General features: G+C 37.6%; 1 protein-coding gene across 8 annotated transcripts in view; it reads right to left on the bottom strand.

Moving 5' to 3' along the window:
* Nucleotides 1-1,439: 1,439 nt before the first annotated feature.
* Nucleotides 1,440-26,550, bottom strand: part of LEF1 (lymphoid enhancer binding factor 1) — a 113,213-nt gene continuing 88,102 nt past the window's right edge. For 5 of the 8 annotated variants that reach the window (XM_081959096.1, XM_081959100.1, XM_081959094.1 and 2 more), the window contains 3 exons: nt 22,899-23,006; nt 20,729-20,777; nt 1,440-2,574 (listed from right to left, as the gene is read on the bottom strand). In XM_081959096.1, the coding sequence (XP_081815222.1) occupies nt 2,495-2,574; nt 20,729-20,777; nt 22,899-23,006 (237 nt within the window). In that variant the 3' untranslated portion in view covers nt 1,440-2,494. Of the gene's footprint in view, nt 2,575-19,160; nt 19,202-20,716; nt 20,778-22,898; nt 23,007-26,550 lie in introns of all 8 variants that reach the window. The other 3 variants (XM_081959101.1, XM_081959099.1, XM_081959098.1) reach the window with 2 other exon arrangements.

The following is a 26,550-nucleotide window of genomic DNA, read 5'->3' on the forward strand; positions in this document are numbered from 1 at the left end:
AGCAGGCAGTGTGCTTGAGCCACCACAGGTGCCCCTGACAGGAATGATGTTGAGCTGGCCACGTCCACCCTGCCCCTCCCCAGGTCAAACACAACTCTGATGCAGCCCTTCATGAAACTGAGTTTGACACCCCTGACATAACTCATTCTTCAGCCCATAAAAACTCAGTAACACCCATTCTAGATAAAACATCCTACAAAACAATAGCCCTTTTCTCTATAGTAGCATGCCTCGATTTTAGTAACTCTGTAATATGTGGGTTTCAACCCAAACTCCCCGATCGGGATATTGAAATCCACACACATTCAAGTTGCTAAGGTTAAGAATCCCAAAGGATTCTGCCTTTCCAAAAGGTAATTGGGCTTTCTTGGTTTCTTATTGGAAATGTTTTGCTGCTTATCCAAGAACTGAGGAAGCTTCTTGAATAAGAAGTGAAATATTTCCAAAGAAGAAACCAATAAAGTCCAGATGCCTTTTGGAGAAGCACCTTTGGAACAACCATGTCCTGGATGATTGAGAATCTCCATAGATCTAAGGTTAAGAAACACTGCTCTATAATGGGGGTGTCAAACTCAAGGCCTGCTAGCTGAATCCAGCCTGCAAAGTGCTTAGATCTGGCCTGCAGGGCCACCCTGGAAATAGCGAAGAAGGAGCTCCCCCCGAGCTCCAGTTTTGTGGCAGAGGGTTGCAGGAGACTGTCACAGCCAAAAACAGCCAAAAACAGAGCTCTTGGGCCACCGGTGGCACCCTTGACATGAGTGACGTCGAGCTGGCCATGCCCACCCTGGCCCCCTGAGGTCAAACAAAACCCTGATGCAGCCTCAATGAAATCAAGTTTGAGACCCCTGCTCTATAATCTCCCAGAAAGCCCCTGAAAAAATAGGTAATATGTAAATGCTTGGTAATATGCAAGAGAATCCTAGAAGTCTGGTTAACTTATTATTTAAAAGTGAAAGTTACCTAGTGACACAGAACTGACCACCATATAATGGAGTAAGAATACAGAACTTACAAGTTGGATCTATTTTAAACAAAGGCATAAAGGCACACCATGTCTGGTAGAACTTCCATGACCTTTCCATGCATGAAAAAAGGCAGTCTTCAATTACTCAAGTTACCACGAGCCTTTTAAGAATGATTGAGTTTACGGTCAGAGTTATTTTGCTCTAAATCTTCCATCACATTTTCCCCCTTTTTGCTTAGGTGTGTCTCATATAAGCAGACATGGGAAGGGGGGGGGGGGCTCCTTTCAATTGAGCAGGATAATTTTCATCAATAAAACCATTGGATTGAGTGTTTTTTCCTGCTATGTGGACATACATATTTTCAAAGAGCAGACGCACCGCTAAATTATCTTCATCTGCTTCCACTGAAACTGCCTCATGAAACAAAGTGAACCAAACTTAACTTTAACCGAGCCGAGAAAATAAGTATTTTGTAGTTTTATTACAAAGCTTTTATTTTAAAAAAACCATGAAAACAACAACAAAAATGCTCAGCACATTAACTCAAATTGGAATGACAAAATATATATTGGTTGTCTTCTCTCTTTTTTTTTTTTGGCAAAGGCTAGGCCTTAAACAAAAAAAACTTGGGTACATCAATGTTCATTTCAACAACTGGCATAAAATCCCACTAAACAGGTTAACAGAAACAGATACAAGTACAGAACATTCGAAGTAATAATAATCCAAGTGCTGGGCTTTAAAAAAAAAACAAACCAAGGAAATTCAGATAGGTGAGTAGGAGAGTTTACTGAAATCAGATCCAATAAGGTATGTGTCTTTTATACATATAAAGAGATGAAGTGGGTCACATGTTTAGTGTACATATACAATGATTTCATATGTTACAAATAGTTAATTCAAAAAACAAAAGGGCTTTATCCTCCAAATGCTTTGTTCTTCTCCAACAGGAAAAAAAAGAAATCTACTATTATTTAAAAACCTTTTCTGAAAATGAAAACGCCGGGGAGGAGATTTCAATGCTTCTTTAAAACCTCAAAGTCAATAAAAATGTACACCAAGGCAATAACTAAAGTATAGAAGCATTCAAGTTTATCTTTTTAGAACCTGAAACACCAAGATTCATCCTCTTGCACCATTAAATAAACTGAATAATGTCTTCCTCAAGAAATTACGTTTTGGTTCCTTCAGTGTGAACGGGCAAGATGAAAGCCAGCACTCTTGCCGCCGCCTTCTTTTGACTAAAGCAAAACAAATTCAGAGGAACTATTTTGTTGCTGACTCAGCACTGACAACATAGAAGATACAAATGGAGGAGTATAAGGCGGACTGGAGATAAAAAGGGGGAAGATCTGAAATGCTACTCTTGGCTCTCCTTTTTGAGTTGGACTCGGAATTCTGTGATGGTGGACGTGGCAGTGATTGTCTTTATGATTCAATGTCTTTAGCAGGGACACCAGGGTAAAATTTGACACCCTTAGACATACACCTTATATGCCTGTTTAAAATGAAGGACATCCATGGAGATTTTAACAAGCTTCCATTTCAAGAAGAGGCCCTGATGTCGCTGCCTTTGTCTTGCAGGTTGAGAATGTGTGTCGCTTCCCACCTGCAGAGAACAATACAGTAAGCATTTTTTAGAATTGCACATCAAGGTACATTACTATTTATTATTCATTGGTTTAATTATACTCTTACTATGTAGGTAGTACCTTCACAATCTACGCATTATCATACCGGCTTAGAAATTCTAAGAGTTGAAATCCATGCATCTGAAGGGGGTCCAACATGCGGAAGACTGGGATAGAGCAAGACTAGGCAACCTGATTCCTTTCTTACCCTCTGGACTGCAACTGTCAACTTGCCTCACCATTGGTTACATTGGCCAGATAAGATCTGGAAGACACCTGCATATTTGTTCTTATAATTTTGATAAGCCTTATGGAGGCAGTTACTCTGCTTTATACAAAAGATGCATCTAGATATTGTCCAATGACAACTTCCAATATATGGAACAAATTAGAATTCAATCTGACATACAAAGTTCTGAACAAAAGTGTTAGAAACTCTAGATCCCAAAGCAAATATATATTGTGTATAATGCTTAACGTTAACAATATACAGAATGAGGTATTCAATAGAAGACAATGTTGGTTCAAAAGTAAACCTCTATAAACTATGAACTAATATCACACTCCCCTGAATTCTAAGTAAATGTAATTTTTTAAAGTAAAAATTCAACATAGTCCCTCCTAAGAAATACTGTAGTAATGATGGTAAATTCTAGTTCATGATCCTAATGCAAATCACCAGATCCCTGAATTTGGACACATCGGTAAGGGGGAAAAACATTTTAAATCACTGAACAGTTAGAAGGGATAATTTTGATTATAAAATGCAACTACCTACCCAATGCAGGAATCCAAATTAAAACATTTATGATGGATGATACTCCCAATAAAAGGCTCCAATAATATACCAAGGATCTATTATGCTTTTGCCTGAATGAATAGCTACATGTTTTTACATAAATATGATTGTAGGTAGTTTAGTTACATAAAAGTTAGAGCTCTTAGCCAAATAATTTAGATACAGTCACTAGCTGATCTTTCAAATTCGTGTCCAAACCCAATACCAAACACTTTAGTTTTAGGATACTGTGTTTCCCCAAAATTAAGACAGGGTGTTATTTTCTTTTGACTCTGAAATAAGCACTTGGCCTTATTTTCGGAGAGGTCTGATTATTTTTGAGGTGCAGGAGGCGGCGAGCATGGTCACCTCATGGCTGCTGCTGTATTGCAATATTTTCGGGGAGGGCTTATTTTCAGGAGAGGGCTTATTTTAGCACATGCGCTCAAAAGCTCTCTTGGGCTTATTATCCGGGGAGGTCTTATTTTCAGAGAAGCAGGGTATCATACTAACATGAATACGATGTTAACATGAATGTGTTTACTAAATCCATTCACATTACATTTTTACTCTAGGTTACTAAACACCTTCCAGATGAGGAAGTGGAAAAGCATATTACTATAAATATATCGGGAAAATAATTGTTCAAGAACACAAACCCTAAACAAATCATGCTTTTAAGGTTGCAGGATACATTCACCTTACGCACATTCACCACCATGAATGAATGAATATATACATGATCAATGCACAAAGGTTATTTTGCAGAGGTTTTATTTTATTTTACTATTTTTTTACTACATTAAATCTTCCTAACTCTTTGAAAAAGCAGACCCCAGTGTCCTCTAGAGTAGAAAACCACCCATTCAACTGCAGCGATGTGGATCTGACTCACCCAATTCTAATTTCATCGTAAAATTATCTTATAATAACTATTTTAAAAAGCCACATCAATTTCTGTCTTTAAAAAAAATGCCCAAGAAGGGGATCAAAGGGAACCATGAAGGACTTTCTTTTTCAAGGAGGACAGAGAAGAGGCCAAGCAAAAAAGCAAAAAAACCACTGGAAAGAGAGAAACCCTGCAGATTTATATTTATTTTAGGCCTTTTCATCCCAGATTTTCAAAGGTTTGGTCCAGGTTGCTCTTCCTGGGAAGGTTTTCCTTTCAGTCTTACATTAAAACATTCTGTTTCCTGTTGAAGAATAGCCTTTAGGCACCAGGCCAGCAGTTCACGGCACAAGCAGAGCAATTCAGAGCAATTCTCCGTTAGAGCTGGGAAAGTATTCCTTGCTGTAGGAAATGAAATGCTCTTCTGTTGAGATGGGGTCCCATCCCCTCAAACCCACACCCTTTCTCTTTCCAGACACCTTTCTTTGAAGTGGGGAGATTAGAATAATGTCCAGTCTTTCTCCATCCCTTTTCAGAAATAGGATTGACGTTGACAGTAGCTGTGATTTTCTTTCCAAGCATCCCTGTTATTCTTAATGGATCCCATTTTCATACATCTGAAAATGTGAGTGATAATTTTTATAAGAGGGTACTGCCAAACAAGGATGTGGTGGCTCAGTGGCTAAGGCGCTGTGTTTGTCGATCAGAAAGGTTTGGCAGTTCGGTGGTTCGAATCCCTAGTGCCACGTAATGGAGTGAGCTCCCGCTACTCGTCCCAGCTTCTGCCAACCTAGCAGTTCGAAAGCATGTAAAAATGCAAGTAGAAAAATAGGAACCATCTTTGTTGGGAAGGTAACAGCGTTCCATGCGCCTTTGGCATTTAGTTATGCCGGCCACATGATCAGGGAGACTGGCTGTTCGGCTTTGAAACAGAGATGAGCACCGCCCCGTAGAGTTGGGAAAGACTAGCACATATGTGTGAGGGGAACCTTAACCTTTACCTTACCACCAAATTTTAATTGTATGTCTCCGCTATTTACTTCTTTAAGCATAAATTCTGCAGCCTATAGAGTTGTCTTGTTTAAGTCTGAGAATTGAAGTCCTTCACCTCCAAAAAATGATAGCAGCAACAACATTGCTTCCTGCAACTGCTAGCTAAAAATCCAACCATAACTGGAGATCCTTTCCATTTCCTACCGATAAACCGATTGGAGCCTTAAAGGAACATAATGGAGTTTCCTAGCAGATATGAAACAGGTCATGCCAGGATTTCTTTCAAGAAACCACAGGTATGTGCTACAGAGACGGAAGATTTCCCACATCTAAGGCTCCACTGGAGGGCTGCAGCTGAAGTTTAGCCAACCCAGGCAAGCCCAAGCAAAGCCTAACCCGCAAGTGAAGTCGGTGCAATCAAAGACAGCAATTACAGCTCCCTGGCTGTGGCTAGGCTTCAAAGCAAAGCGCTCCGAGTCACATTTTAGCATATGTGAAGCCTTGAGCCTCAGCCACAAAACTAGATCTGTCGTCTCTGCCATTTGCGCTGGAGTGCAGCTCTGTGACTGGAGCAGAGAAATACGGAACTGTTCCTCAGTTGTTGGGTGTGTGTGTGTTTTTTTAAAGACTCCACAGTTGAAAGATAGCAGTGAAATTTTGGCAGCAAGAAGAGTGCATAATTGAAGACTTGTGGCATGCAGAGATCAGAGGCTGGATTTTAATCTCCCCCCCCCACCTCCCAAGAAACTCCCAATAAGGTTTTGTCCTTTTCTATACTGTACAATTTGAAAAGGACTAGAGCAAGCAAAAATATATTTGACACAAAAGAATACTTTTTTAAAAAAAGTTGTTTTGGTTGGGTTTATTCATGAATAAATATATAGACGAAGGATAACTTTAATGGCTGACCTCAAGCTAAAAGGGACAGGGAAGCAAATCAACACCAGTCTCTCTCATGCCAGGGTCTCATGATTTAAACCACCTGAGAAAATGTTCGTTCATTTGACTCTTGGGTTCCAACATTTCCTCAGGCAATTTGTTCTACAGCTCTCTTTACCACGAAATAATTACAGTGTGCTTAATATGTACTTAATGCAATGTATGTTTAATATAAAATTCTACTTCAAATCTGCTTGTGTTCTAACTTTAGCTTACAGACAGTTTCTCACAGAGTCTATTTTGCAAAATAATTTGCAAAAATTATTTTAAGAAAACAAAAACCAGTATCTAAGTTATGTTAGATTGTCTGTTTGCAACATTGTTTTTTCTTGTACCGCACCTTTCTAAGCTACAATATTTTTTGTTCCTTTCCTTTGAGAACTTTACCATGAAACATAAAACTGAACTCAAAATTTAAGGTCAGCATAATAATTTAGCAACATATAACAGTATGCATCTAATAAATGCAATAAAATTAATTAGATGCAACAAATAATAAACTAATTGCAATAAATAAATGAAATGGATCCTTTTATTTGGCCTTAGATTTCTGTCAAGCTCTAGGCTGTTTTCATAAGGAAGACTTGTGAAATTTTAAAATGTTTGCCTCTATAATAAATTTTCAATAGCAAAAAAGAGGAGGGAGGGGAGGGAAGGAGAGGAGAAAAAAAATATGAAAAACCACAGGAAGGTAATAAAAACCATACCACCTGGGCCCCAGGTATATAATTCTGTGACTGTACCGTTTCTTGCACAATAAAAGCCCTGTTACCTGGGAGTAACCTAAAAATAAATTAATTTAATGTTAACCTTGCAGGGGCAATTGTAATTAGATGAGGCAGCAATTTGATAAATCTTGGGCTGTTATAATTAATGATGTACTGTTATATATTACACTTTTTCTTGTGATAACAAGTACTTAGTGTTCACTGAAATAACCTCTCTCTAAAAAAAATCCCACATTAACATGCAATGTAGCAAATTCATTAAGTAGCAAACAATTCAAGTAAGATATTTTGATCTGTTAGTAGTTCTAACATTTACTTTATTCATAGAGATAGTCTGTTCCATCTTGCTTACTTGTTTGCTCCCCTAGGGAGGTTCTTAGCCTTCCCCTGTATTTGTGTACTATATCAGTGTTCATGTAGGAGAAGAGTAGGCAGAGCTGGAGGGTGGAGTGAAGTGAGTCATCAGCCTATAGTTGTTATGCTTCCACAAATGATTCAAGTCCAACTCCCCTTGAACTCTGTTAACCGTTACCTGATGCCAATTTGGTATTGCATATTGGTTGACTAGATTTTTGTATGTAGTCTTGAGCAATAAATCTTCTGAACTTATGCATGATCCCGATCCTTCATGCCTGGTAATTCTCTTGTAATATGGACTGGGCCACAAATCAAAAGTTTTACTGATACCATCATATATATTTTTTCATGGTAATTTTGAGAGAGGCAGAATTTTCGTGTCCCTTTAATGTTAATAATGGAGCTAAATTATAAAGTGCCATTTCATTAGTCTGGTAGACTTCTTGCTTTTTTAAAAATTAACCAGTTTCAAAAATTGTATAGAACTTGCTTTTTGAAGCAGCATCCAAGCACCAATAGAGAGAGTAGTGTCCTTCACATACTTTATCCTGCACCAATGGGAAAATTATCTCCCATTATTGATAACAATCCTGAAGGCAACATTCTTGACAATTTAAGAACCCATGTCTTTCCAGTTAATTGGTAAATTTCATCTCTACATCACCCTGGCCACTTTGGCTGATGTGAGTAATGTTGGGAGTTGTGTAACATCTAGAAAGCCATAGCAGCAGCCTGTGCTAGAAAATGAATGTATACTTTCCCCAAGACATGATAGACATTTGGAAGTCTGGAATCTGTCAGAGCTATGGAAGGCAAAGGATCCAAGCATCCATCAACAATGGCTATTGCACTTAGCTTCAACTGTAGATTCCATTCCCCCCACCCCAGAAATATAGAATCATTAGGTAAAGGTTTCCCACACTGGCATGCTATTTTTTTTCCAGCTCTAGGGGGCAGTGCTCATCTCAATTTCTAAGCCAAAGAGCCAATGCTGTCAGAAGACGTTCTCCGTGGTCATGTAGCCGGCATGACTAAATGATAAAGGTGCACAAAGAGCTTTTACCTCCCCACCAAAGTGATCCCTATTTTTCTACTTGCATTTTTTACATGCTTTCGAACTGCTGGTTTAGTAGAAGCTGGGACAAGTAACGGGAGCTCAACCTGTTATGCGGCCCTAGGGATTCAAATCGCTGAACGGCTGACCTTCTGATCAACAAGCACAGCAACTTAGCCACTACATTCCTATAGAATCATTAACAGTCCATTTTTGCACAAATGAAGGCAAATATACCTGTCACAGTATGATGTTGCAGGATTCAATCAGAATCCATCACCTGGATCAGAGATTTAGTCTTCCTAGTTTTTGGACTTGTGCTGGAGCCCTCAGGAAACTTCTTTCTCTATGTGTCTCGGTGACCAACTCATCATATAGGATCCTGCAGTCCATTTTTGGTGCAACTTCAGTATGGATTACATGTGCCCCAATCTACAATACTCAGGTCAACACTACTTAGTAAAGTATCCATAATATAGACTCTCACAACTTTCCCCAACATATTTTGAAAGCACCAACTTAGGAAAGAATTGGCATTGTCAGTAAAGCTTTTATAATAGTAATGTTTATTTTGGTGGCAAAACTTGAACCAGGAAAAAAATGGATTCTAAATCATAAGTTCATTTCCCTGATTCCTCCAGCAGATGTCACTCAACTATAGACAAACAAGAAAAACCAGGCTCTCTCTAGGGTTACAACCTAGTTTACAATCTAATATACAGTATTAAACAATATAATAGCTCCATCTTCTTGCGATGTTACTTTCTTCACTAAATAAACATGAACAAGCATGCTAAAACATACTAGTTTAAACCTACTGTTGACTCAGAACAGTAGAGTATTCATTTAGTTTTTCAGTTAAGGAAATTCGGTAAACCTGAATTTGGGATGCTTGGGGAGAAAGCAGTAATTTTAGTACAAATTACTGGAAATAATTTGTTTAGTTATTCATTTGATGTATGTGCTGCCCATCTCATCTAGAGGCTACTCCTTTTATGCTTATGGACATTTTCATAACTTGTTCTAAAAAACCAAAACCAATTTCCTTGTTGTTTCTAAAAAGGAGATTAAAAAAAGTTTCAATTTTGAACAAGTACATTATGTTGAATGTATCATTTTATGCTTGGGGTCTAAATTCCAGCTTAAATTTAAATAATTTGTTACCGTTACATAATGTTTTCTTATTAAAAAATAAGAATAGTAATAAAAATAGTTACAAACGTATAAATCAGGTAAGATGTCAACTTGTGTAAACTAAATAAAAGAATAAAAGTACAGCAGACTTGTTTGGTTCAATGGCTTTTTAGAGTGTCAATTAAATTCCCTGCTACCATCCCAAAAATATGCAATGCTGACTGGCTCCAGTACCTCTTGGCATCCTCACCATATATTCCTTTGTAGCCTGGGAGAAATGTTGATTTATCACTGTGATTTATCTTTTCCCTTATATAAGCTCCATACGTCTGTATTGCATGTTGTGTAATACACTATCTGAACAGATCATCAACTACCCTTACCTGATTGTTTCTTTTTTCTTGAGGAAGTTAAAGTCGTGCAATTAGATATGTGGACAGGATCTCTAAAACTGCTTTAAATAAAAATAGCAGTACAGAAGGAATACAATGAGCTAATAGTCAACATAAATATGGATAGAGTGTACAATAAAAGGGAAGAGAGAAACATTTGGAAAAATGCTGTGCTCAATATCTCGTGCAAGCACTTATCTCCTTTCTGTTCTGAACCTAGGCTTCTCCAGCAACACCAAGCTGAGTTCTCGTTCTGATAAACCCCTTTTATTTAATTTACAGTGAATTCCTCTCTAGCAAAGTCCCGCCCCATAGGCTTTCAAGATAGTTCACAATTACCGACCTTTATCAGGCTTGGAGAGTGGCCAGGCAGATATCTTTCAGACACTGCAATACTTGGCAAGAATGCAGGGATGAACTAATTGTCTCCTGCCAACACCCCTCCCCTTTCGCTTCTCTTTTATTCCCTATGGGAAGGGCCATTCATCGTCCACCAGTGGCTTTACTCCCAAGTTGACCCTTGTTTCTTAGCTGTCCCGTCTGTGCATGTGCACACTGGGAACAGGGTCCAGCTATTCGTCTGCCTCTCTGATGTTTGACTCCAAGGGCAGCTGATAACGGATAACCCTAGTAGGACTCCCTGCAGCCTCTCTGCAGCCTCCTGGAATCAAAAACGGGCCGTAGGGGGCACTGCACCCCCTGTGCTCCCCACGCCCTGTGCACACATCTCCAGCATGTGCTACCCTCCGCATGCATGGCAAAGTCCTGAAAATCAGCTGGCCGGTGGGAGGCGCACGCGCATGCATGGTGGGTCTGAGCTGGGCTAGCGGCTTGCATGCCAGTAGAGAGGGCTCTGTGTGTCACCTGTGGCACGTATGCCATAGGTTTGCCATCACGTCACTAGACCAAACTTGATGCACTGTCATAGTCACTTTACACTATGAAAGGGGCATTAAGTATTTCTACTTTTCCATATATCTTCAATTCCTCTTTCTTTATTTTATGTTTAATCAAAAGTTTCGAAGCAGGGTGGAAAATGTATTTCACATTGTGTACCCTCGGCTTCATACCCACATATAGTTCAATAATATTGGAACATTTCTGGTTAACAGCACGGCCATTTCCATCCTTAAATAGAAAGGACCAGTTGGAAATTAAATTAAATGTAAATGCTTCACAATGCAGCATCTTGCTTGCCACAGTAGTAAACTGGATATATTCAAGAAATGACAGGCAGATCTTGAAATATCTGGTGGGATTTTCACACAAAGTAATGGCTGGTTAGAAGGAGATTTTTTCTTGAATGCATCAGAAAATGTTTCCCTACTTGGCCTAAATCCTGTTAATCAGGCAATTTTTAATTTAAGTCCTGAAATAAAATGCCCAAAGAGGCTTTTAACACCATGAATACAGTGAAATCTCATCTTACTTTACTCTATTTTCTTAACCAGAAATGTCCATTGAGCTGAAGAGGACAGCATAGCAAGGATTTACATTATTTATTTGATTACATCATCAGGCAAATTTACACATGTTATAAATCACAAGGAAAATTGGAACGCTAGCAGTGAAATTGGGGAAAGTGAGATTTCACTGGAGTTTGGCTTAAACTAGCAGTTATCTCTTCTTCTTGTTGCAGCTTATTCATGTATTGTTTGATGCATTCTTTTACTTATCCTGATTCTCCTGCCACTTGCACGCTAATGTTATGGAGTAAGAAGAATCTGTAGCTTGGTTCATGTATTTACATTCCACAGTTTTTTCTTGTTTTTAATATTAAGGACAGGGAAAGACAATAATAGCTAAAAGGCCCAAATGCCAAGGAACATATTCTGCAAAGATTCCAAAAATCAGTTTGGTTTATTTATTGTATTGTTTTTATGTATATTTATATGGTCACAGATATCAGCAAAACCAAACCATTTTACCTTCCTAAATTAGATTTCTAAGGTCAAGTAGGATTGGGGAAAATATTTGGGAAAGGTCATATGTGAAAGCTCCCGTTTTAGAACTGAATACAATTTTATGGGATGAGACTATGTTTACAAGCTTGCAGTTATATTTAAAGATGTTTAAAGCCTAAAATCTACCTCACCCTGACTTAAGACAGCTTCTGCTAATGTTTTGCTGGATGTGTCCTACAGACCTTATTTTAAAAGAATGGAAACTTCTTGGTCTTTTTCTTTTTCTGCTTGTAGCAAGTGATAACATACAGAGTGCCAAGTTATCCAAATTCTGTGAAAAGGATTATAAAAATTAGACTAATTAACTTGTCTCTACTTTGCATACAATTTATCCCGCTTCCAAGATTTGCAGACTTCATGGCATTTAGATATTTTGCATGCAAGGAAATGGGCAGCTCTGGGAAATGGGAAAAAGGCAAAGAGAAGACTTATGAATAAAAAGTGGGGGTCAACAGGAATATTGGTAGAAAGTGATGGAGTTCTTGATTTTAAACTTTTAAAAAAGCTACATGGTTCATTGAATATTTTTGACATCTTGTGTTTTAAAAAGTGGGTTTTAATAAAGGTTGTATCAGAGGTGGTAATCAGCTAGTTCTGATAGGTTCTGGAAAACCGGTAGCGGACATTTTGAAGGGAAGGGAATGGGGATTTTGCAGTATCCTTCCCCTACTACGCCCACAAAGCCACGGCCACAGAACTGGTAGTAAAAAACATTGAATCCCACCACTGGGTAGTATAATTCTCTGGTGGGAAAAATTTATGGGGAAAAAGAGAGCTCCTAAAACTATTACATATAGTCATTGACTTACGACCACAATTGAGCCCAAAATTTCTTGCTAAGTGAATCATTTGTTAAGTGAGCTTAGCCCCATTTTATGGCCTTTTTTGCCACAGTTCTCAAGTGAATCACTGCACTTGCTATATTAGTAACATGGTTGCTAGGTGAATCTGGCTTCCCCATTGACTTTGCTTGTCAGAAGGCTGCAAAAGATGACCACATGACTCCCCTGGGACACTGCAACCATCATAAATTTGAGTCGGTTGCTAAGCATCTGAATTTTGATCATGTAACCATTGGGCTGATACAATGGTCATAAGTGTGAAAAATGGTCCTCAATCACTTTTCCCAGTGCTGTTATAACTTTGGATGGTCACTAAATGTAAGTAAAAAACAATCTGTAAATGATAACATTCAAGTGGAAAATGTTCTTATGAGAACTAGAAAAGGACAGCAGAAGCAGCAAATGTGGCTACCGAAAAGTAAAATTCTGGAAAGAAATAAAGCACAGAGATAGGAAGAGGGGACATGTCATCAAGGACATGCCTAAAACAGTAGAAATGTACAGACATAGCCCAAAGTATTGGTATCCCCCAACTTTTCCTCAAAGAATTCCAATTTGCCATGAAAGAAGTTGAAACAGATGTAAGTGCCGTATTTTTTCCGACTAGAAGACACTAAAAGACGCACCTAGATATAGAGGAGAAAACAAGAAAAATAGTTTTGGGTCTCTGCGCATCCCATTTTGCCCTCCCCAGAAGGCCCCCAGAAGCACTTTCCCCTCCACATGTCCCATTTTTGGCCTGCAAAGTGCTTCTGGGGAATGGGGAGGGTGAAAACAGGATGCATGGAAGAGTCAGGAGGCCAAAAACAAGCCTGGGAAGAAAATTGACCCCCAGACTGAATGGAAAGATAACCTGAATGTTGACGAAAGAAGGAAAGAAGGAAATTCATAATGCATCTTGGTTGACCTCCATGATCAAGATACAACTGCAAGTTGCACCCCTGAACTTCTGAAAGACAGACATTTTTTAAAAAAAATGAGCCTGCAGTTACTAAAATGCATCTCGTTCTTCTGGGACAATGTCTCTTGGATAGTTGAAACAAAATTAAAGGTTTTTGGTAAATCACAGCAACTCTATGTTCACAGAAGAAAAAAACTATGCTTTTAAACATTCCTATTGTGAAACATGGAAGGGGCATTATGAGGTTACTATGTTGGCTTTGGAATTGGGTGCTTTGACTCTGTGCAAAGCACAATGAAATCAGAAGATTATTAAGGCGTTCTGATTATTAAGTTAGCTTTTTGGTCAGCTTTGCCTTCAATACTTTTCAAGTATTGGCCAAGCATAGCTTTGCTTTTCCAATTTTCAGCTCGTTTCTCAATTACTTCTTTCTTGTATTCAGCTTTTGACTTAGTTGTCTTCAGAAAGCCTTCTTTATTTACTTCCTTAATCATTGGTTCTTCACTTTTTTGGATGTAGTCATTCAAGCTGTGTCTATCTTCTTCCACAGTCTGCTTTACTTGTAGAAGTCCTCGACCACCTTCTGTTCTTGGTAGATATAATCGGTCAACATCACTTTTAGGGTGCAAAGCATGATTCGTTGTATTATTATTATCATTATTATTGTTGTTATTATTATTATTAATTATTATTATTAAATTGTATCACAGCGGCCAGTTGTTTCGCTGGATTTGGCATTGATTACTAGTCGGGCCCCACCTAGGGGCCTAGGAAGTCGTAACGTATTTTCGTAATATACGTGCAGATCCAAGCAGTGCAGCTTTTTGCATTTGACTGATGGTGATTTTGTCAAGTTTTAACTGTTTTAAATGTAATTCCAGTGCTTTTGGAATAGCACCCAGTGTGCCGATACCACTGGAATTACCACTGCTGGTTTGTGCCATAATTGTTGAATTTCAATTTTTAGGTCCTGGTATTTCGCGATTTTTTCATGTTCCTTCTCGTCGACCCTGCTATCCCCTGGTATTGAGATGTCTATGATTGTAACTTTATTTTTCTCAACCAGTGTGATGTCTGGCGTGTTATGCGCCAGTATTTTGTCTGTTTTTATTATTATAATAAAATTATTATTATTATTATCATTATTATTATTATTATTATTATTATTATTATTATTATTATTATTATTATTATTATTCAGAGCTACAGAAAGCACTTTCTTGAGTTATTGCTTCAAAAGGGTATGCTACAAATACTATGTTAGAATGATAGGTGCCATTTACTTGTGTTAGTTTCATCTTATTTCCTGGTGAAGTGGGATTCTTCGAAAAAAAACTGGCGGTAAACCAATAATTGTGGCTGTGGCTGTATGTGGAAAGCAAAGGTTTAAAATGAGCCAAGTTGGCACTTGGTTGGACAATGCTTATTTATTTTGAATTAGTTGAATGAGTACTGAACTGCATCCTGAAGTATGGGAAGATGAACTTGTTCATGTTTAATAAATCTTGGAGAATGGAAGAAGTCCCAGAAGACTGGTAGAGCAAAATCCTGCCTGCATCTTTGAAAGAGGATCCAGAAAACTACAGAACAGTCATTCTGACATCAATATCAGGGATGATTGTAGGCCAGATCATAAAAGGATCATTTTATAGCACCTCAAAAACAATAGTCGCATATATTTCTCAAGGCCAAATTTCGCCAGACTAACTTTATCTCATTTTTTTATTAGTTTCTCTAATAAATTGTGGAAATATTGTAGAGTTAAGGTATCTTGATTGCAGAAAAAACATTTGATAAAATACTCCGTGACATTCTGATTAGCAAGCTCATTAAGTATGAGCTGGAGGGTATGATAATTAAATGGATACACAGTTGGCTCAAAAAAAATTGTACTTAAAAGTTTCTCATCACACTGGATGAAGTATTGAGTGGGTATCATAAGGTTCAGTCTCTAGTTTTGTACATTTCCAAATTTTTATTAATGCCTTAGATGAAGAAGGGGGAATGCTTATCAGATTTGCATATGACACAAAATTGAATGGGATAAAAATATTCTAGAAGGCAGAAATAAAATGGAAAAGAATCTTGATCTTCAAGAAATGAATAAAGGAAACATAATGGAAACCAATGGAAACTTAAAGGGAAACCAATAGAAACTTAATGGACAATTATTTCCTTAGAAAAAAGAAACCAAATGCATAGTTATAGGATGGGGAATAGTAATTTGATAATAGTACTTTGTATAATAATATCTTAAAGATTTAAGTACTGGGCATATTTTAAAATGATTGAGACAAACTGCATCAGATTCAAAGAAGAGCAATGAGGATGATCCAAAGATTAGACACTAAGTTCTGTGAAGAAAGATAGGAGGATTTGGGAATGTTTAGCCTCAAGAACAGAAGACTGAGGAGGCATATCTTAGCATTCTTCAAATACTTAAAAAGGTTCATACATATAAAAGCAATAGGACTTATTTTCCACCACTCTAGAATACAGGACTAACATTGACAATTAAGGAGAAAGAACAATCTGATTATTATACGATATAGGAGGTGTTTTACCAACAGTTAGAGAATAAAACAGAAAACTGGAAATAAAAGAAGATAGAAAGAAGTATAGAAAATGTTATTAAGACTGAGAAAAGAATAAAATGATAATTGTTAGCATTAGTAAGATGAAAATAACTATACTCAATGTTATTTTATATATATATATATATATATATATATATATATATATATGTATGTATGTATGTATGTATGTATGTATGTATGTATGTATGTATAGATGTAAGTATGTATGTATGTATGTATGTATGTATGTATGTATGTATGTATGTATGTATGTATGTATTTGTGTTACAACCCCTGGTATGCCCAAATATGGGAGGGAGCTCACTACTCCCTTTTTCTGTCCTTTGGCTCATTACAGAAGACCATACAGGCAGAAAACCATATATTTATTTTTAATGTTGCCTATATATGTGTGTGTGTGTTGTATTTGTGCTGATATATATATGTTAGAAGATACGTTAGAAGACATGTTAAGAAGGAAATGAAGAGATTTATAAGGTTTAACTGTACAATGTATTATAATTTATGGAAGAATATCCCACAGAAATATCTGTGCCCAGATAACACACTGCTTAAAGAAAGATGGAATGTACGTATTTCAAAATTGAAAAATAAAAAAAAACTTAAATAAAAAAATAAGTACAGGATACAGAACAATATATTTATTTTATTGGAAGGCACATTTCAATTAAATGCTTAAAAATCCTGCATAACAGCAGTTTGACACTGGAACTAATTGCCCAGAGAAACGGTGGATTTCCTTCACTAGATGTGTTCAAGAAGAAGCAAGGTGTATATCTGAAAAGGGTACTTTAATGGGGATTTCTGCAGTGAAGTAGTTGGACTGGCCAGTGCTAGTTCTATTATTTTGAGCAAGTCAGGAAGAGAAGCAGGAAGAATTCAGATGTGCTAAGAGAACGTTTTAATGTTTTCTTCACTGACTTCTAGACGTCTGATTTGTTAACCCTTGCACAAGATGATCAATTTATTACTGCAGTCCCCACCCTCCAAGAAACCCCTCCCAATATACTAATGACCATAACTTTTTGATGAAAAATGTGATGATGCAAGTATTTATGTTAAGAGCATTATCACTCTTTGTACCCAAATTCAAGTTATCTTGTAATTTAAAACAGTTGTAGGAAGTGTCTTTGATTGTTAAAGACTCTCTTTCACTATAATTAAAATATAAATTATATAACTATTATTGTAATACAAAGCCATATTTTTAGGCAACTGAAACAGCTTGAACTGTCCAAAACAGAGAGCATCTTAAAATTCAGGAAATTTCACCAGGGTTGAAAATGGGCTATTTTTCAAATTTAGCATATTAGGTGAGGAAAACACTAAAAAAAAACCAACAACCTTTGTAAAAAGCAGAGTAGTTTGCACATATTTATTCATAGTTAGACTTTGTTATTTTCACTTTATCAATAATTTATATCTATTAAAATATGTTTTACTGCTTATTGACTGGTTAAGCGTCCCAATAACTATAATTTTGATAGTGAATGAAAAAATATTATTTGATTAATCATGAATGAAGGTGTTTGAATGGAAGATTAATGAAGGTGATTATTTGGTTAATGGTTATGAACAGCAAGATTTGGTAAATGTACCACTGAAATAACTTCAGTGTCAGATTTAAATGGTTGTTATATTAGATATATTCAAATTTTGATACTACGTGTTAATATTAAATGTAAGAATTTTTATTTTTTGTATACATATTTGGATGTAGGAGATGACCCGGCTGAACCCAAAGGAAGGATCAAATGTGTCATCAGTCTTGAGTCCCTTCACGCCCACAAGAGATCTAAGTCCAGCCCACCTTCAATTCCATTGACTCTTATCTATTATCAATTTGCTTAAACCATTAGTAGTTCAGATTCTTGTATACAGCATAGGTTTGCAATAAACCCTTATATTTATTTGAACTGCCCGAGTTTCCTGATTTCCATGCTTGATATTGGAATTCACTATCCACAATTCTTAGCATAATGTTGGAAGATTAAACTCAAATTGAAATATTGAAGTATTTTTCTAGCATTCATAAATGCAAAATATATATAAAACCAGCATATCTATCTATCATCTATCTATCTATCTATCTATCTATCTATCTATCTATCTATCTATCTATCTATCTATCTGCTGGTTTTGTTGTATTTGGGTCTTTTCCCGTGTAAGATTGAGATTACACGGGAAAAGACCCGAATACAACAAAACCAGCATACCTACACTCGTGAAAATCTACGAAAAAATATGTGCGTGTGTGTGTGTTGTATTTGTAAAGCAAAGGCAACATTAAAAATAAAAATATGGTTTTCTGCCTGGATGGTCTTCTGTAATGAGCTGAAGGACAGAAAGGGGGAGTAGTGAGCTCCCTCCCATATTTGGGCATACCAGGGGTTGTAACACACACACACACACACACACACACACACACACACACATATAAACATGTATACACACACCACACACACTGTTTCCCTGAAAATAAGACCTCCCCAAAAAGATTGCAACACAGCAGCAGCCACCTCCTGAACCTCAAAAATAATAAGACCTCCCTGAAAATAACAAACATTATATTAGGTGTTCTGTTTTTCTTTACTTACAATGTATAAGTATTTTGAATAAAAATGCTCTTTTTCCTGCCAATAAATATTATAAAATAATGTTGAGAAGAAATCAGTTTGGTTTTAACGTGTTTCTAGTGAAGATTTTTGCAGTATGATGCTAGTCAAAATGGTTTAACTGCTTATTAAAGTCATTGGGCTTCAGACTTGCAGCTAGTCAGTGAGGTATAGTTAGTTTGCATGATGAAATTAAATAATAAAAGGAAAAAGAATTGGCTCTAAAATACACAGCCGGTATAAAAACCATTAATCATAAGAACATTCATTTGAGGGTAGCACATTAAATTTGTGTGTGCTATAATTTCTTGATTTTTTTCCCAAATATTAAATGTAGGAAAGATTTAGGAAATCTGTTGATGTATATATAAATATTCTTACCATGCTTCAGATGTAGGCAGCTGTCATTCGTGGGGCGGTACCTGTAGGAGATTGTTGGGTTTTTTAAACAAATTTCACTGAAGAATTTTTTTGCATACCCCAAATAAAAGGTCTTATGCTAGAATATGCATTGCTGATTGATTTCCTCTGCCTTTTATGGTTCTTATACCAGCCATTTTTTTTTAAAGAGAAAACCTCACTGATGCTTTCAGCAGAAAGATTTTAAACCACTTCTATTTTTTTTAATGTGCTGTATGTTAATATAAAGTCTTCTTTGAATGGTGCTTGATTCTGCAGTTTTCCTGGCAACAATATGGAAATAGTTTGTCATGGAGTCTTCTTAGAAGAATATAAAACCCCTGGATTTCCTATACTTCTTCTATTTAAATCTTTTACAGGTCTGTTTAGCTTTCCGAATTTACTAATTCATAATTTATCCATGGGATTTATTGATTTATTTACAAGGCTCATAAGCTGCTCCAATGGACTCTTCTCCAATGAAGAAATAAGTTGATCTAAAACCTCTGCTTAACAGCCCCCAAAAGGGGGCTTAACCCTTCTGGAACTCAGTAGTGGGTTGATGAAGCTAAAATGAAATTTACGGCACCGGGAAACAAAACAGCTTCTCAATTAATGTTTCCTGAATACAAGCAATGATAAAGGTAAAGGTTCCCCTCATACATATGTGCTAATTATTTCTGACTCTAGGGAGTGGTGCTCATCTGTGTTTCAAAGCCGAAGAGCCAGCGCTGTCCAAAGACGTCTCTGTGGTCATGTGGTCAGCATGACTAAATGGCAAAGGCGCATGGAGCACTGTTACCGTCCCACCAAATGTGGTTCCTATTTTTCTACTTGCATTTTTATGTGCTTTTGAACTGCTAGGTTGGCAGAAAATGTGACAACTAATGGGAGCTCACTCTGTTACACGGTGCTAGGGATTCGAACTGCTGAACTGCCGACCTTTCTGATTGACAAGCTCAGCTTCTTAGCCACTGAGCCACCATGTCCCTAATGGTACCAAATAATAAAAGGCACTTGACTTTTTGTCATTGCTTCTTAATTATTTTGAATTGGTACTGCTTATATAAGTTGATAGTAGTTAGTTTTATAATTTTCATGGACAGTCTTTCAGTAATTTCTCAGGCATGGACAGTCTTCAGCAAAGATTGTCCATGCACGAAAAAGGACATGCTGACCTATTCAAGGCTTTCTCCCCACTCTTTATTGATATAGATTAGGCAAAGAAGTTATAGCAACCATGTTAATCTAAACCTACTGATGCCATTACTATTTTCCAATCTCTGAGCATTTACTCACATCCAAAAGAATGGAAATTAATTTCTTCTCCAATTGCTGAAACAAACCACAGAGCTCCATTCCAAGTATCCCTTTATAATGAGATTAAAACTCTTAGCTTGAGTGCATGAGGGCAATAGTGGTGACATCAAAAATAATTAATAGAATATGTATTGTCCTTGATAAAGAGAAATTGACATCTTGAAGCAATGTGCTTGGTCTTTAAAACATAGCCAATAATATTTAACATGAATATCTACCCATAAATATACCTGATGTTGACTCCTGTAGCTTCTCTCTCTTCCTCTTTTTCTTCTTTCCCTTTAAAAAGTAAGAAAAAAGGTCTTTATTTGTAATAAGGAAATAAATAACAAGAAAAGAGATTGTTCGGAATCGTGCTGGCACAGTGGTTAGAATGCAGTACTACAGACTAACTCATTCACTCACTCACTCCAGGAGTCCGATTCTGAGCGGCTCGAGGCTGACTCAGTCTTCCTTCCTTCTGAGGTCAGTAAAATGAGGACCCGAATTGTTGGGGACAATATTTTGGTTCTGTAAACTGCTTAGAGAGGGCTGTAAAGCATTATAAAGCAGTTTATAAGTCTAAGCGCTATTGCTATATAAGCAATCCTAAAATATTCTATGTTGTTTCTCTGTTTCTATAATTCCCAAAGATGAATGTTAAATTATTTCATTGTAGATAATCTATTTTTCGTTTGTATTAATTTCCACCATTCTTGTCAGATTGACAAGAGGCAGGCAGTCATAGAGTTCACATCAATCTCACCAAAAGTTACTTGCAAACCCCTTTTCAGATGCAGTAGACATCCCCTTCAATGGAGGACCAGTGTGACAGAAATTCTAGAAAAAGCATTTTTAATGATCCGGAAATATGAAAGAGGAAAAGAATTTGCTTGCTGGGAATTGAAGAATAGCTGTACTATTTATTTAACTTTATGCTGCAAGAAATGCTGGATTGCAACATCTGTATCAGCACCCTGGAGTAAGCATGGGGTTTTCCTCATACATAGTAACCCCAGTAAACTTCACCATAACCTCAAAATTCCTCTGCTAATTACGTTTTGCATAGTAGGTCAAGTTTTATCCATCATTCATAACCAGTATTTAAACTGAAGGGAGTGAGGGGAGAGAGAGAATCCATTCAAAATTACAATATGGCATTTCACTGAAGAAAATATCCTTCACAAGCTATTTGTGAGACATAGAATTGGAATAATGTGTGTATCATGAACATTTAAGGAGGGGGAAAAGTAATCAAACTCAATATATAGAGTCTAATTTGAGAAGCTGCTAAAAGTATTGCTGAGAAGTCTTAAAGGAGTTTACAACCCCCATGCTAAGAATCAAAATATCTACTAATGCTCTTAATTTCCAATAGCTGGATAGGGTGTTATCCTTTTTTTCCCTTTCCATCTTAGCATAATTCATTAAACCTGAATAAGGTTCGCAAAATGGACTGACACATAAACTGCTTTGTTAAATGAATGTAGGTACTAGGCAAAGATGATTCACTGTGTCCGGAAGCTCATTGGCTCCTTTATGGAATTTGACTAAGGCAGTAAGTCTATTTATCTGGCATTAACTAGGCACATGAGATTAAGGATATATCCCACTATCGATTGAAATCTTAATGAATGTGTGAGAGACTATATTTTCAAAGTCAGAACTATGGCTGGGATTAGGCACTTCTTTGAATTGTTTATTTAAGAGTTATCAAGGCCCTGTCTTAACTAACTCTCAGATAAATAAGTCTCTGGTTATCGCAAGTATGGATTTTTCTTAAAGAACTATTTACAAAGTTAATGGAAGACATACTGTTTAATTGTAATGAAATATTGTTATAATTTGCTGAGTGAAAATCTTATTTTTTTGGGGGGTAGGGGAAGAATTCACAATTTGATAAACTGCTGCTAACTTGTTTCTTTTTAACAATAACAGATATCCCACAGCCAAAAGGATTGCTGCTCAACTCAATGCACACTACATTTTTGTTTGCTTTAGGACAACTGCACACACGCACACATTTCACATGGCCAAGCCAATTCCAAGATAATTCCAGTAGGACATCATTCAAATAACAATCATGGTCATGTGTATTTATTAACCATAGGATAAGCCCATGTCAAAACAGGGATCAGTTTTAGGACATAAATTCCTGCGCCAAGACAGGCAAAACAATGATTTAATACTGAATTGCTATTTTGCATTTGCATTTTTTGCAAAGCTGGACCAAAACAAACAAACAAACAAACAAGAACATTTGGAATCCATTTGGACATGTAAAAAAGAGAGAGAAAAATGTATGGACCTCCAACTGAACAAAATGCCAATGCAATGAATGAGCTTTTGTTCCATGGCCACATTCAGATTGCTGTTGTCTTCCTTACAGCAAGATCGAGACAATGTAAATGCAAAGCTTACGTAGTTGTCTCTTGCAGACCAGCCAGGATACAGTTGCATGTGTAGCTGCCTTTCTTTCCGAGCGAGTTCGTAATATTTTGCTTGTTCTTCACGCGACAAGGCATGCCACTGCAAGTGAAGTGGGGGAAAAAAAGAATAAGCTATCGACGCAGACATCTCTGGATACGAATTCCAATTTATGCCGGGGCATGGAAAAATACAACTCTAGAATGTGTAGAGATTCTCAGTCATTCAGGTGATGGTTGTCCCAAAGGTGCCTTTTCAGGAAACAACTGAACTTGCTTGTTTTTTTTTTCTTTTGAAGACGTTTTGCTTCTCATTCAAGAAGCTTCTTCAGCTTTGACAGGATAGTGGGGAATGGAAGGATGTATATTTCTTGCAGACAGCTAGCAATCTGCATCCTTTTAGAGCAGGGGTGTCAAACTTGATTTCACTGAGGGCCGCATCAGCGTTGTGATTGACCTCGGGAGGTGGGGTGGGGATAGCCTGCTATATATCACTCTTGTCAGGGGTGCCTGTGGTGGCCTGAGAGCTCGGTCAGCAAAAGTGGGCTGTTCCCAGGGTGGCCCTGTGGATCAGATCCGGCCCCCGGGCCTTGAGTTTGACTAAAACCGGCCCCCTGTTTTAGAGGGTTGTTGAAAGCTACAGGAACCAGGAGCACTACTCAGCTGACCCTGTGGGCACAGATAAAACTCCAAGTGCTTCAACGACCCTCTAAAAGGATGCAGATGACCAGCTGTCTGCAAGGAATATAAATCTTTCCATTCCCCACCATCCAGTCAGAGCTGAAGGAGCTTCTTAGATGAGAAGCAAAACGTCTTCAAAAGAAAAAACAAGAGTCCAGTTGCCTCCTGAAAAAGCACCTTTGGGACAACTCCAGAATGCTTGCATGTTACCAATGGCAATATAAGAAACTTGGACAATGTGCACAACTGATGTCAGGCAGATGTGTTTTTGAGTTTTAAAATATGGCATTTCATGTGGAAGGACTTTGAGAAAACATGAGAACAGAGGGAGAGCATGTATGTTTTCCTGCTCCTCGTGCCTTTTCTATAATCGGATGACTTTTGATCAGGCAGCCAAAATTTTGCAGCACTATTTGCCAATCATCGGCAGGCAGGTTCTGCAAAAATTGTTTAGGGGTAATATAATAACTCATCATTTGCATGTGTCTAGATTTCTTGAGAGTGTGAATAGTCAGTATGACAGGGACAGCTGGAATGCATGGAGTTAAATATTGAAACATATCTGACTCCATTTGGGGTGGAGGGGCAGCAGATGGTATTGCAACAAGAGAGACAGCTAAGGAATGATAGTCTGAAGCCACAGAAACAAATCCAAAACAAAACTATAAAACACAGAAGAGGAAAGGCCAAGCTGTGTGTCTGCTGTTAGGGTAAAAACATTGGTGGAAACTTTGAATAAATATGGCTTTCACATGACAATGAATGAAAATGATGATACCCAATTATATATCTCTTCTGCTGATAAATTAAGCAATGCCATGGATATCTTATCTCAGTGCTTGGAGGCTGTGAGGTCCGGAGGGGAAAAACAGACTTCAGTTGAATCCTGGCAAAATTGAGCAGCTTTAGATTTAGGCCCTGTTGCTTCTAGGGCTATGTCCAGTGGTGGGATTCAAGTAATTTAACAACTGGTTCTCTGCCCTAATGATTTCTTCCAACAATCAGGTAACCAAACTGCTCAGAAAGTTAACAACCAGTTCGTCTGAAGTGGTGCAAACTGGCTGAATCCCACCACTGGCTATGTCATCTTTGGATTGGGGGTGGTGGTCATACTGCTTCAGATTGATGTGGTGGCACACTCTGGGAGTCCTCCTGGACTTAGATTGAAGAATAGGCAACACTCATGTCTGGGAAGGCTTTTGTATAACTTCATGTTGTATGTCAGTTGCACCCATTTCTGAATTGGGAAAGCTCTGTGCTCATACCTTAAATCACTTCCAGATTGGACTACTGCAATATGTTCAATATGAGGCTGCCCTTGAAGAGGATTTGGAAGTTTCAACTGGTGCATGATGCAGCAACATGGGCAATTATGTGTTGTTCTCAGAACTTCTGCTCTGTGACCCAAAGGTGCTTTTTTCAAGAGGCAACTGAACTTTCTGGTTTTTCTTTGAGGACGTTTTGCTTCTCATCCAAGAACCAGAGCTGAAGAAGCTTCTTGGATGAGAAGTGAAACGTCTTCAAAGAAAAACCAGAAAGTCCAGTTGCCTCTTGAAAAAAGCACCTTTGGGACAACCATGACCTGGATGACTGAGAACCTCCATAGACATTTTGCTCTGTGAGTTGCATTGGCTGCCAGTTTCCTTCCACCTCCAATTCAAGATGCTGGTTTAAAGCCCTTCATGGGCTGGGTTATCTTAGCAACCATCTTTCTCAATTATATTACAATCCAGTCAATTAGATCTGGCAAAGAAGGTATGTTGTTGCTACCATCTGCTAGAGTGATGGGTCCCCACAAGGCGAGTCTTCTCTGCTCTGGTGCCCACCATATGGAACATTCTCTCCAACTTAGGTCCTCTTTTTTAATGTTCCAGATGTCCCTCAAGATCCCAGAGAACGGAAGACATTTTTAAGATGGCTCTACTAGTGTGGTTGATATATTTACTTTTTTCCATGCCTTGTAGTTTTGTATATTTTAAATGTTTGCAATATTTATATATTTTATATTGTTTTTATCTCTGGATTGCTTTATTTACGTGTTCTATGCCACCCAGAGTCATGAAACGAGCAACTATATAAAGCTAATACGTAAATAAAGGCAATTGCAATATTTAGGATCATGGAGATGGTGCCATAGGAACCAACTGAATGGAGAGGAAGACCTTTTTCTAACTGCTTTTCACTGATTAATTAGTCGTAGCAATGAAATCTTGAAGAGATGCATTTAAGAATCAGTAATAGTAATCAAAAATTTAAATGTATTAGTCTGCTTTTTTATAACCGTGCAATCCTGAAGCCCTCACTGAATGATTTCTGAGCAGCAGCTTAGCAACAACAGAATGTTCTTTAGAAGGCTAATCAAAATCTTTCACCTTGGGGTGTTTTTGGTCACTTTTCCAATCATGTGGATATTTCAGCTACAGGCTGTTATCTTCCTAGTTCCTAATGAAGGCCCTTTAAAGCACCACTTCTTATTGTTGAGCTTAGTATTACATTGTTTAAAAACCAAACCCTGTAGTTTCACATTCCAAAAATACTGAACCTGAGGCAATTTTTTAAGAACAAGTGAACAGCTCTTCTATTGCACATATACACAACCTTCCCTGAACCATAGCAGCCTTCGCCTTTCAAGCAGCAGCCTGATCCAATCGCTGCAGCTGCCCATCAGCTGTTTCACAGCAGGAAATTAGGGTAGAAGCCTGCAGTTTCCAAGAGCTAGGCAGCAGGAAACATGGGAGGGAGCCAAGAAGAGAGATGAAGTGCCAAAGACACACTGCATTACCAAGGAAGGAGAGCTGTTTAAAAGTATTAGTAATGGAAGTTTGTGGGGTTTGGGAGAAATCTTATCTTTTAGTCACATAACCCAATCATAATATTCTGAATTATCTGCCATTCAGTCACTTTTTAGGCCACATTTTAGGCTGTTGCAACCCAACATTTTGAGGTTATTGATTTTACTTTTATGT

Source organism: Natrix helvetica (assembly GCF_964273705.1).
Source record: "Natrix helvetica genome assembly, chromosome: 7".
NCBI classification, from domain to species: Eukaryota; Metazoa; Chordata; class Lepidosauria; order Squamata; family Natricidae; genus Natrix; species Natrix helvetica.